At 42.7% G+C, this 13,388-nt stretch overlaps 1 protein-coding gene across 1 annotated transcript in view; it reads left to right on the top strand.

The window, feature by feature from the left end:
* Window positions 1-7,114, top strand: part of LOC149286986 (claudin-23-like) — an 18,358-nt gene extending 11,244 nt beyond the window's left edge. Inside the window, exon 2 of the mRNA XM_089493584.1 lies at window positions 6,861-7,114. Within this exon, the coding sequence (XP_089349710.1) occupies window positions 6,861-7,114 (254 nt within the window). The remainder of the gene's footprint in view (window positions 1-6,860) is intronic.
* The last annotated feature ends 6,274 nt before the right edge of the window (window positions 7,115-13,388 follow it).

Below are 13,388 nucleotides of genomic sequence, written 5' to 3'. Positions count from 1 at the left end.
ACTGGAAGAATCTGCAGATTATATAAATTGGGAGAGGAAAGGCAAGAAGAAGAAAATGGGAAACGAATGCAAGACAAGAGAAATGTCAAGGGGAATGGAAAGCGAGGGAAATGGAAAATGGGGGTGAGTAAGGATAGGAATTGGAAGAAAGGGGAAATGGGGAGGGGAATAGAAGAGGAGAGAAATTGGGGAGGGAATGCAAAAAATTGAAAAAGGGAAGATCAAATAGAAAAAGATGCAATGAAAAAGGGAAATAGGGATGAATAGAAGAAAAAGAAGGAAATTGGGGAATGGGAAGAATGCACAAAGAGAAAAATAGAAGAGGAAGAAAACGAAACAAGGAAGTGAAAAAGCAGGGGAAATTGAAGAAAGGGAATGGAAGAGGGAATGTAAGAAGATGAAAAAGGGATATGAGTGAAATAGATCAAGAAGGAATGGAAGAACAGGGACATAGGTCAGGAATGCAAAAAAGAGGAAAAAGGAAGAGAGAAATAAAGGGATTGAAGAAGATGGAAGAAAATTAAAAAAGCAAAAAAGTGAGGGAATTAAGAATAGAAAAATAGGGAAGAAGAAGAAGGAAATGGAAGGTAGAAAGGCAGAAGAGGTAAATGGGGGTCAGAAAATAGGAGAAGAGGAAAATGGGGTTACAGAATGACAGAAGATGGATATATAAAAAATGTTGGAATGGTGAAGAAATAGAAGAAGAGGGAAATGGGTTGAAAGGATCTGAAGAAGGTGATAATGGGGAGGGAATGCAAGAAGAGAGAAATGGGCAGGGAACGCAACAAGAGGGAAATGTGGGGGTACAAGAAGATGGAAATGGGCAGGGAATGGACAAAAAAGAAACAGAAGGGAGAATATGAGTGCGGAATAAAGATGAGGGAAATGGAAAAAATGAAGAAGGAGGTATAGGAGTGGGAATGCATTAAGAATTAAATAGGGGTGACAGAAGAGGGAACGAAAAGAAGATGGATTGGAAGAGAAATGAAGGGAAAGGGGAGAAGGAATTTTAAAAAAAGGAAATTGCAGGAAATGTAAGAGGAGTGAAATGGGGGAGGAATGCAAGAAGAGGGAAATTGGAAGTGGAAAATGGAGGAGGAAATGCAAGAAGAGAAAAATTAGGAGATGCACAAAGAGTGAAAAGGGGGTGCAAGAAAAGAAAAATGGGGGCAGGAATGGAAAGAGAGGTAAATGGAAGAAGGGGGGATATGAGTGGAAATTGAAGAAAAGGAAATAGCACATAATGGAAATTGAAGGGAAATCGAAAAAGGGGGAAATTGGGATGGGAATTGGAAGAAGAGGAAAATTAGGGAGTGCAAGAAAAGGGAAATGGGAAGAGGAAATGCAAGAAGAAACAAATCTGGAAGAGAATGCAAGACAAGAGAAATGTCAAGGGGTATGGAAGAAGAAGAAAATGGGGGGAGTGCAGGAAGAGGGAATGGGGGAGGGAAAATAAGAAAAAAATTTAGAAAGGAATGCCACAAGAGAAAAATTGGGCAAGGTGATGCAAGAAGAGGGAAACAAAAGAAGATAGGGTGTAAATGTAAGGGAAGAAGAGGGAAATGGGGGAAGTACCAGAAGAAGATGGACATGGGGAGAAGAAATCCAAGAAGAGGGAAATGGGGGAGGCAATACAAGAAGATTGAAATGGGGGAACAGAATTACAGAAGAGGAAAGTAGAAGATCATGGAATGGAAGGAAAATGAAAAGGGGAAATGAACTGAAGAAGATGAAAATGGGAGGATCCAAGAAGGGGGAAATGGGTGTGCAAGAAGATGGGAAGGGAACGAAAAGAAAGAGAAATGGTAAATAGGGATAAGAATTGGAAGAAAGGGGAAATGGGGGAGGGAATGCAAGATACAATGGAATGGAAATGGAAGAAGAGGGGGATGAAGCGAAGGACCTAAAGACGCTGAAAAAGAGGGGAGGAAATGCAAGAAAAGGAAAACGGGGGAAATACAAGAAGATGGAAATGGGGGAGGGAATGGAAAGAGAGGGAAATTAAAAACGAGGAAATAGGAAATAATGAAATGGAAGGGAAATTAAAAAAAGAGGGAAATAGGGGTGGGATTTGGAAGAAAAGGGAAATAGAAGATAAAATGGAAGGGAAATTGAAAAAAGAGGGAAATGGGTAGAAGGAATGGAAAAGAAAGTAAATTGAAGAATAGAGAGTAGGAATGGGAATGGAAGAAGATGAAATAGAAGATAACTGACATGTAAGGGAATGGAAAAAGGGGACATTGGGTGGGAATTGCTAGAAGAGAGATGGGGAAGGAATTCAAGAAGAGGAAAATGGGGATGGAATGCCAGAAGAGGGAAGTTTGGCAAGGGAATGCCAGAGGGAAATGGGGGAAGTACCTGAAGAAGATGAAAATGTGGAGAGGGAATGCAAGAAGGGGGAAAATGGGTCTGCAAGAAGAGGGAAGTGGTAAGGGAATGGAAAGAGAGGGAAATTGAAAAAGGGGGTGAATATGGGTAGGAATTGGAAAAAAGGAGAAAATGAGTAAGGGAATAGAAGAGGAGGAAAATAGGGGAAATAATGCAAAAAGAGGAAAATGGGGGGATGGAAGAAGAGAGAAATGGTGGAGAGAATACAAGAAGAGGGAGATGAAAGAAGATACAATGGAAGGTAAATGAAAGAAGAGGGAAATGGAGTGAAGGACCTAAAGAAGATAAAAAAGAGGGGAGGAAATGCAAGAATAGGAAAATGGGGGAATATAAGAAAGTGGAAATGGAGGAAGGGAATGCAAGAAGAGGAAAATGGGCGAGGGAATGAAAGAAGAGGTAAATGGAGGCAGGCAGCGCAGGATCAGTGTCAGGAAACAAAGCCGAGGTCTGGTACACGAATATCAGGCAAAGAGAGACAGGAACAATGCACGAAACAAATACCCAGAGTACTACAATAGTGACTCGTTGAACGGGCACTGGAGAACAGAACAGGGAAGTTTAAATAGGAACCAAAGGAGGCAAGATGACGTAATCGCGACCAACGCACGCGAATAGCGTCGTCGCGATGGCAACAGCGCCGACAATAACAAACTCTGCCTGTGGTGCCTCCGCATCACTCGCGCAGATAACACAGGCAGAGATAACGTTCGAGCACCGCGAGCGTGTCACAGCGGTAGGTTCGGTACTGCCCGATCGCCGCTGACACGCCGCGGCGGCTTGAACAGAGATGTCTCTGTGTGGTGGGTGTGCCCTGTCAGTACACGGAGAGGACGTGCGAGCGGCGCTTCGAGGGAACCGCCCACCAGCGACAGGACCACGCGGGACTCCAGCGGACACGGTAGGCATAACAGACAGAAGGGTAAAATAAAAGAGATGGAATTGAAACAAGATGGAAGAAGAGTGAAGGAGGGAATGAACGGAAGAAGATGAAAATGAAGGATGCAAGAAAACAAAATGGGAGTGGAAGAAGAGAGAAATGGGAAAGGAATGGAAATAGAGGGGAAAGGAAGAGGAGGAAAACAGAAGAGGAAATTCAAGAAGGGAAAGGGGAGGATGCAAGAAAAGGGAAATGAAAAGGGGAAAAAAAGAAGAGGAAAGTGGACAGAATGCAAGAAGATAAAATGGAAGGAGGGGGAAATTGGTGTAAGGACCTGAAGATGATCAAAATTAGGGAAAATAATGCAAGAAGAAGAAAATAGAGGGGGAATGGAAGAAGATGAAAATGGGGAAGGGAATCCAAGAAAATGTAAATAGGAATGCAAGAAAAGGGAAATGTGGAGGGAATTGAAAAAGAGGGAAATTGAAAAAAAGTTAATTAAAGATAACTGAAATGGAACGGAAATGGAAAAAGGGGACATAGGGGTGAGAATTGCAAGAAGAGCAAAATGGGGATGGAATGCAAGAAGGGGATTATGGGAGAAGGGAATGCAAGAAGAGGAAAATGGAGGAAGGAATACCAGAAGAGGGAAATTGGGCAAGGGAATGCCAGAAGAGGGAAATAAAAGAAGATGGGGTGTAAATGAAAGGGAAGAAGAGATCAATTAGGGGAAGTACCTGAAGAAGATGAAAATAGAAGAGTAAAATGGGGGAGGGGGTGTGACAGGGCCAGGCTAAACTTCATATGACACATGAGCCAGCTAGCCTGGCCCTGTCACAGGGGGTGCAACAAGAGGGAAATGGGGGGTACAAGAAGATGGGAATGGACAGAGAAGGAAACGGAAGAAGCGAAGATAGAAGTGGGGGTTGAAGAAGGGGGAATTGTGAAGGAAAAAGGAGGAGGAATTTAAAAAGATAGAAATGAGAAAAAAAATCTTAAAAGAGAGGGAAATGGAAGAAGAGGGAATAGGAGCGGGAATGGAAGAAGACAAAATAGGATATAATTGACATAGAAGAGAAATGGAAAAATAGTTGTAGGAATTGGAAGAAAGGGGAAATGGCTAGGGGAGTAGAAGAGGAGAAAAATAGGGAGAATGCAAGGAAAAGGAAAATGCATGAAGGAATACCACAAGTGGGAAATAAAAGAAGATTGGGTGTAACTGAAAGGGGAGAAGAGGGAAATTGGAAGCGGGATTGCAAGATGAGGGAACTCGGGGAGGAATCCAAAAAGTGGGAGTGGGATGGGAATGGAAAGAGAGGGAAATGGAAGAAGATGAAATAGGAGATAACTGAAATGGAAAGGAAAAAGAAAAAGGGGAAATAGGAAGGGGAATTGGAAGAAGTGGTAAATGGAGGAGTGAATGCAAGAAGAGAAAAATGTGGGATGGGAATGGAAAAAGAGGTAAATGGAAGAAGGGGGAATATGAGTGGAAATTGAAGAAGATGGAATAGGACATAACGGAAATTGGAGCGAAATCGAAAAAGGGGAAATGGGGGTGTGAATTGGAATAAGAGGAAAATGAGTGCAAGAAAAGGGAACTGGGGAGAGGGAATGCAAGAAGGGGGGAACGAAAAAGACAAATGGAAGTATCTGAAGAAGATATTAAAAGGGAGAGAAAATATCAGAAGAGGAGAAAGGGAAAGAGAATGCAAAAAGAATGAAATGTCAAGGGGAATGGAAGAAGAAGAAAATTGAGAAGAAAATGGAATGAGGGAGGAAAAATAAGAAGAGGAAAATGCAGGAGGAATGACACAAGAGGGAAATTGGGCAAGGGGATGCCAGAAAAGGGAAATAAAAGAAGATGGGATGTAACTGAAAGGGAAGAAGAAGGAAATGGGGTAAAGTACCAAAAGAAGATGGAAATGGGAGAGGGAATGCAAGAAGAGAAAAAAGGGGTGAGGCAATACTAGAAGAGGGAAATGGGGGAAACGGAATTACAGAAGAGGAAAGTAAAAGAAGATGGAATGGAAGAGAAAATGAAAAGGGGGAATGAACTGAGGAAGATAAAAATGAGAGGATACAAGAAAGGGGGAAATGGGGTACAAGAAAAGGGAAATGGAGTAGAGAATGCAAGAAGAGGGAATGGAAGTAGGAAAGGAAGAAGAGGAAATAGGAGATAACTGAAATAGAAGAGAAATGGAAAAAGGGGGCAGTAGGGAGGGGAATGGGCTGAGGCAATACAAGAAGAGGGAAATGGGGGAACGGAATTACAGAAGAGCAAAGTAAAAGAAGATGGAATGGAAGAGAAAATGTAAAGGAAGGAAAAGGGAGGAATTAACTGAAGAAGATGAAAATGGGAGGATGCAAGAATGGGAAAATGGGGTGCAAGAAAAGGAAAATGGAGGAGAGAATACAAGAAGAGGGAATATGGGTTGCAAGAAAAGGGAAATGGGAAGGGAATGAAAAGAGAGGGAAATGAAAGAAGGGGGAAAAAATGGATGCCAAATAGATGGAAGGACCTGAAGAAGATCAAAATTAGGTGGAATGAATGCAAGACAAGAAAAATGGGAGGGGATGCAGGAAGAAGAAAATGGAGGAGGGAACAGAAGAAGAGGAAAATGGGGAAGGGAATGCAAGAAAATGTAAATAGGAATGCAAGAAAAGGGAAATGTGGAGGGAATGGAAAGAGAGGGAAATCGAAAAAGAGTAAACCGGTCGAAACTTTGTTTTTTTCTTCCTTCAATAAATCTCCCTGACGCTGGAAGCCTTGAGCACTTGGAGCCTTTATTTATTTTTTTGGTGATAATTAGTGTCAGCTGTGGGCACACATTTACCCCTTCAGTGATGCACACTGTACAGACTTGTTTAATCTATAAAAAAAGTTACCACCCATTCTGTGATGTCAAAGACAGGAATGCAGAGCAGTGGTGATTGACAGGATTAAACTGCCATGCCAGAATGTTTTCAATAGAAATGTTTTCAATAGAAAATACAGGAAATTTTTATGTAATTTTTCTTAAATAAAAGAATATGTTTATTTCAGATGTATACCATAGTATTGCATAATCTACATCTATGTGGAACAGCTTTGTTAAAGTACTAAAGTGTTGTGCGGGGTCTCAGTCAATACCAACTCAAATACTAAAGCCCAAGATTCAGTTAATTTCCTGGCAAAGTTTACGGATCTAAACCTGTTGCTGTAATGAGGAAAATAGATTAAGCTTTCAATAAAGGCAAATCTCAAATACTGTGCATGCATGTTTGATCGATTACTAGAATTCATACGCCAGACCAAATTTAGATTCTAGAGAGAAAACACTTTTTGTATATTTGGTTTCACAAATCTAACTTTATAAAGTTATAAACACATCACAGCCATACCTGGGAATTCTCAGAGCTGACCTAGAGTCTCATTGTTGTTGCCCCAGTCTCAGGGTCTGCGGGGAGGGGTAGATTATCAGGGTCACACAGTCTGGAACTCACCCCATCCCATCTTTAAAATGTAAAGACAGCCTCAAATAAATTAATGTTGGCAAGAATATATATTTAATATATTAACCCTTTAAGGCCATTAACCCTTTAAGTCCCTCCCCAGTGGGGAGTAAGGTCCCGGCAGATGGAGCAGCCGGCCCATCTCTCCAGCGGCAGCACCAGGGAGGGGATGCAGGCGGTATCACTCCCCAGCAGGGACATGAGAACCCAGGAGATGGTGCAGTTGGCCCACTTCCCAGCAGCAGCCGGAGCACCAGGGAAGGGATGCAGGTAGCATCACTCCTCAGCGGGTGGATGAGAACCCGGGAAATGGTGCAGCCGGCCAACGTCACTAGTAGCAGCCGGAGCACCAGGTAAGGGATGCATGCGGCATCACTCCCCAGCAGCTGAGTGCACTCCAGGGATAAGAGGCAGTCGGCACTTCTCTCCAGTGGCGGGTATGTTCATCAGAAGAAGCAGAGGATGGCCTGGTGAGCACTACCCTTTTAGGGGCACTTGGGCTAGGGGACCAATTGGGACTGGATGGAATGACTAACTTCGGTGTCAACCCGTCTGGTGTTTCGTCTTGTGTTTGTCTCCTTGCGAAGGGGGAGAAATGTCACGTTAACCCTTTAAGGCCTAGGACTCATGGGGGTTGCGGAGAGGGGCACTGTTGGATTTCTGGGGATACTCCTTACCTGCCTGCCCAGTCCCTTCTTATGTCTAAGTAACCCTGTGCTCATTGAGGGACACAGGATAACGAGAAACCCTGTCTGGTCTGCCGAAACTAGACTTCCATGGACTAGCCAGCTATGGGGGCTCTACAAGCCAGGAAATGCTTGATGCGCATGACCGGCATCTAGCCGCAAATTCATGGACTTATGCAGTGTCTAGGAACCGCGGCGATGCACGACGACAATTGGAACAGCGTAGCTACGGACGTCCTTTCCTCCACCACATTGCTCGATTGAGGGTACATTAAGCATGTTACATAGGCTGAAAAAAGACATGCATCCATCAAGTTCAGCCTTTCCCATATCTGTTAAATACTCGCTGTTGATCCAAAAGAAGGCAAAAAAACCCCAGTTGTGACTCTCTTTTTTTTTTGCACAAACTAGGGAAAAACTTCCTTCTTGACCCCAGAATTGTGGTCAGATCTCTCCTTGGATCAAGAAGCTGTTTAAAAATGATATCCCTGAATATTATTTTTGCAAGTTTTTATCCAGTTGTTTAAATGTCTGTACAGACAGATAAAACTACCTCTGCAGGCAGATAATTCCACATCCTTATTGTCCTTACTGTGAAAAAACCTTTCCTTTGCCTTAGACTAAATCTACTTTCTTCCATTCTAACTGCATGACCACCTGTCCTATGCATAGTCCTGTTTATGAATAGGTTTTCAGACAATGGTTTGTAATGGCCCAAATATATTTACAGTATCTCACATTTTTGTAAATATTTTATTATATCTTTTAATGTGACAACACTGAAGAAAGGACACTCTCCTACAATGTAAAGTAGTGAGTGTACAGCCTGTATAACAATGTAAATTTGCTGACCCCTACAAGATAACGGTGAATACTGTCAGGCCCCGGAGCTTATTTTATAATTATTATTATTTTTATTATTATTATTATCTTTTATTTATATAGCGCCAACAGTTTACGCAGCGCTTAATACAATACATGAATTCAAGGGATATGACAAGACAAGAATTGACAGACTAAGACAAACCGATACATTCGGTGGAGAGGGCCCTGCTCGCAAGCTTACAATCAGGCCCTGGAGCTTGAGTTTATTTCAAAAGACACCTTAAGTGCTCCCCTACATGAATGTTTGACAACATCCAGACAAGAATTCTTCTAGTTGGTGCTTGTACCAGTTGTGACATGAAGGTGTCATTTAACAGGTTCAAAAACCTAAATCCCTTGCATTATATTTATTAATGACCTTGTAGAGGGATTGTATAGTAAAGTATCAATCTTTGCAGACGATACTAAGCTCTGTAACGTGGTTAACACAATAGAGGACAGTGCACGATTACAAATGGATCTGCATAGGTTGGAGGCTTGGGCTGGGATGTGGCAGATGAGGTTCAACACAGATAAATGTAAGGTTATGCACATGGGGAAGAAAAATCCAGGCTGGGAATATGTATTAAATGGGAAAACACTGGGGACGACTGACATGGAAAAGGACTTAGGAGTTTTAGTTAACAGTAAATTTACCTGTAGCGACCAGTGTCAGGCAGCTGCTGCTGAGGCAAATAAAATCATGGGGTGCATCAAAAGGGATTTGATGGACTTTGGTCTTTTTTCAACCTTATGAACTATGTTACTATGTAACTACTAGTCCCTCTGTCCCAATTTATGACCAGGTAATTAAAATCTCCAACAATTAACGTGTTACCCAGATGTGCAGCTTTCTCAATTTGCTCTAACAGCTGTTCTTCCTCATCATTATTAACATTAGGTGGTTTGTAACATATCCCAACCAGTAGTTGATTCCCTTTTTTGCCCCAAGCTGATATCTACCCATAAAGCTTCCACATTTTCCTTGACACATTTAAGTTGTTTAATATTAGACTTTAGCTGATTGTTAACATACAAGCATACTCCACCTCCCTTCCTGCTTTTTCTATCCTTCCTAAATAACGTGTAACCATTTAAGTAAACTGCCCAATCATGCGTCTCATCCCACCATGTTTCCGTTATGCCTAATATGTCATATTGCTTAGTGTATGCTATTGCCTCTAGTTCCCCCATTTTGTGACTTAGGCTCCTTGCATTAGTAAGCATACATTTAATATTACCCTGAGTCTTGTGTATTTTATGTGAATGTTTATTATTACATACCTCCTCTGTTCTTATCTTGCCCCTTCCCCTATCTCTGCCCCCATTGTTCTGATCTAAAGCTCCTCTCCTTTCTGTGCTATCTCCAATTTCTAGATTTCTGTGCCCCCCCACTAGTTTAAAATCCCCTCCAACCTTCTAGCCATGCTGTCCCCTAGCACAGCAGACCCTCGTCCATTTAGGTGCAATCCATCACCACTATGAAGATTGTACCCAAGTGCAAAATCAGCCTAGTGTTACACCATGACTTTAGTCACGCATTAATCTCCCGCTGCCTTTAAACTGAGAATACTACCTTCGAGGTCCTTTTCTTCAGTTTACTTTCTAATTCCCTGTAATCATTCTTTAGGACCTTCCATTTTCCACTGACTTTGTCATTGGTACCAATATGGACCATGACAGCCCCACCCAATAATCCCTCCACTCTATCAGCAACATGCCAGACCTAAGCACCCGGGAGACGGGTGATTAGATGGGCTAAACTAGAAAATGAGAGAGTGATAGCTAAAGAGAGCAAAACCAACCCCAAACTGTCCGGTTGAGCCGATCAGAGCGGCTATTCTGTTAATTATAGAGCCTCCTACCATCACAACCTGTCTAGCCTTTCTTACATTCTCAACCCCACCCGTACTAGAGGAGCTGTTCCCTTGGCTGTAAGAAGGAACAGCTTCTTCCGGTACAGCTACTCCTGAGCTGATGTACCCAACATCTTCACTCAAGCGAGTAAATCTGTTAGGCTAGCTAAGCCTTTCCTCTTCCCTCCCCTTGTGCTACCATGTGTAACTGTCACCCAGCTGCGTGCCTGTTCCCCAGCTGTCTTATCTCCTCCCACTCCACTACCTGCCCCCCACTATGCTCTGCTCAGCCAAACTGTCTCAAAGTTGCAATTTGCTTCTTCAGATCTCCAATACAAGCTTCCAGAGAAGCCACTTGCTCACACCTGGACGGTATGGATCCTGGACGGATTCATCCAGGTATGCATATATGGAGCTGGATGTGCACTGAGTCAGACCATCAATGTTGCTAACTCCCATAACCACACAGAAATCAAAAAATGAATGAATGAAATCGAGAAATTAAAAAACAAACAGTTAAAAAGTACAAAAACTAAAAGTTAAAAAACAAACAGTCCAAATAAATATATATATAAAAGTACCTTGTCTAATCTCCTTTTGTCTATTAAACTCCTGGTTTCTTTTTTAACTCCTACTTAAAATAGCCTACTTCAAAAGAGACAATCTCTATGCAGAAGCAACTCCAAGTGAGTAACACTTGGTTGGTGGTTACAGAGAGGGAGTTCGTTCAGGAACCCTGGTTTTATTACCAAACGTTACAACCGGGGTTTACCTAGCCGTGACTGTTCCTGGGGATGTTTCTGACGCTGTTGCTCAAAGTCCCGACATTGGATCACGTTGCTTTTTGGATCATAACATCTTTGGACCCTGAGCTCTCCATTGGTAACCGGGATTGATGTCGCTCCCTCGGGTTCACCCCGAAATAGTGACTCTTTGTAGGGTGGGCATTGCTCGCCATAGAACTGTATGGTGGTGCCGGGCTGTCTGGTCTTTGATGGGATTATACCTTTAATACTGTGCTGTCCTCAATAAAGAAAGTTCTCTTTTAGTCTTGGCTAGTGCTTGGGAGAAGATGAAGGGTTAATCCCTTGAGCAATTAAGCTTTCAGCAGCAAGGAAGATCACTACGGACGAGCTTCTCAGCCCGAGTACGGGTCTCCGTCACAGGTACACTGTGGTCATAAAAGGACGGACTTGGTCAGCAACAATACTCATGTAGGCTGTCGCGTTTAAATTATGCTCAATTGGTACTAAGGGGCCCAAGGTGTGCCAAGAAACACACCATTACACCACCATCACCAGCCTCAAGTGTTGAGGCAAGATGGATCCATGCTTTCATGTTGTATACACCAAAGTCTGATCCTGCCATCTGAATGTCGCAGCTGGAATTGAGACTCAACAGACCAGGCAACGTTCTTCCAGTCTTCCATTGTCCAATTTTGGTGAGTCTGTGCGAATTGTAGACTCAGTTTCCTTAGCTGACAGGAGTGGCACCTGGTGTGGTCTGCTGTAGCCGATCTGGTTCAAGGTTTGACGTGCTGTGCGTTCAGAGATGGTATTCTGCATACCTTGGTTGTAAGGAGTGGTTATTTGAGTTGCTGTTACCTTTCTGTCATTTCGAACCAGTCTGCCCATTCTCCTCTGACATCAACAAGGCATTTTCATCCACACAACTGCTGCTCACTGAATATTTTCTCTTTTTTGGACCGTTCTTTGTAAACCATAGATTAGGTATCCCATAAATCTTGACATGGAAAGAGTTGAAATAAAAGCATTTCAAATACCCAAGGACTGTCTATTTTTTTTTTTTTAAATGAATAGTTTGATAGGGTAAATTGAAGTGGCCGGGTTTAAAGATTTAAAAATTGACCAAAATGGGAAAAAAGCGCACTTCCCAAATGTGGCTAACAGCAATCACACTTCTATCATGCCCAGGTTCTAGCATGTACTGGTTGCCTGGGTTGCTGTTTGCAATCATATATATATATATATATATATATATTAATATTGTTATTTCATTTTTTGTCCAATTTTGGTGTGTTACTTTTAATAAAAGAGTGGTTAACACACCAAAATTGGACAAAAAAAAAAATATTATATGTATACAAACCCACACATACCAGGACAGGTTCTGCCACACTGACACCCAAACACACACACCAGGACAGGCTCTGCCACACCGACACCCAAACCCACACACACATCAGGACAGGCTCTACCACACCAACACCCAAACACTTTTGCCCGGCATTAAAGACAGTCCGGCGGTCGTGCGGCCGTTTAATTAATATTCAATATATATATATTCTGTATATAAAAACTTTACTCACGGACTCCTAATGGGGTTTACCACCCTGGTGCTATAGGCTCTTTGTATACCTTAGTAAGATACTGTATTTGCTGGAAATTATTTGCATATGCTCTGAAAAATATCCCTCATCTTATATTTGAGGTTGTCTTCTAATCAGATCTCAAATAGAGGTCTGACTACAAGACTAAAATCCATATCCCCTGCAGCGCTGCAGGGAACCTGGATCCTTCTCTCTGGCAGCCGGTCGGCGTCTGTGCGATGCGCGCGGACAACCTCCACTGCTGCCGGCACTTCCTCTGGGGCTTTTATGACGGAGCACCAGCATCACATGACCTTCTGGTGCTCCACCATAGAAGCCCCGGTGGAAGTGCTGGCAGCAGCGGAAGTTGTCTGTGCGCATCCCGCAGCCGGTGAAAGCTTGCGGGTTGTGCACAGACAACATCCGCTGCTGCTGGCACTTCAGCCCTGGTGGAAGTACTGGCCAGCAGCAGTGGAGGTCTGCATCGCACCGGGGTTAAAGGGCATATCAGGGAGGCAGAGTGGCAAATAGAGGGTTAAAAGGCATATCTGGGAGCAGAGTGGCGTATAGGGGTGTAAGGCATTTCTGGGGAGCAGAGTGGCATATAAGGCATATCCGGGGGGCAGATGTGCATAACTGGGGCAGAGTGGCAAATAAAAGGAAATAAAAACAAAAAACCCAATTTTTTTAGTCATAGTCTTTATTAAATATGAAAAAATAGTTTACATGTGAAATAATATTTACTAGTAAAACTTTTCTCCTATAGGGTAGTCTTATATTGAGGCCTTTTCTTTTTTTTCTAAATGAATATTCAAATTTTGGGGGGTCATTTTATAATAAGTAGACTTGGGCACCAGGGGGCTCTTCGTGTTCGTCTTCATGCTCGTCTTCGGGGG

Source organism: Sceloporus occidentalis, unplaced genomic scaffold, assembly GCF_023333645.1.
Source record: "Sceloporus occidentalis isolate IW3139 unplaced genomic scaffold, rSceOcc1.0.p SCAF_65, whole genome shotgun sequence".
Taxonomy (NCBI): Eukaryota; Metazoa; Chordata; class Lepidosauria; order Squamata; family Phrynosomatidae; genus Sceloporus; species Sceloporus occidentalis.
Note: the sequence above shows the minus strand (reverse complement) of the source record. Positions and strands in the feature narration are given on the sequence as shown.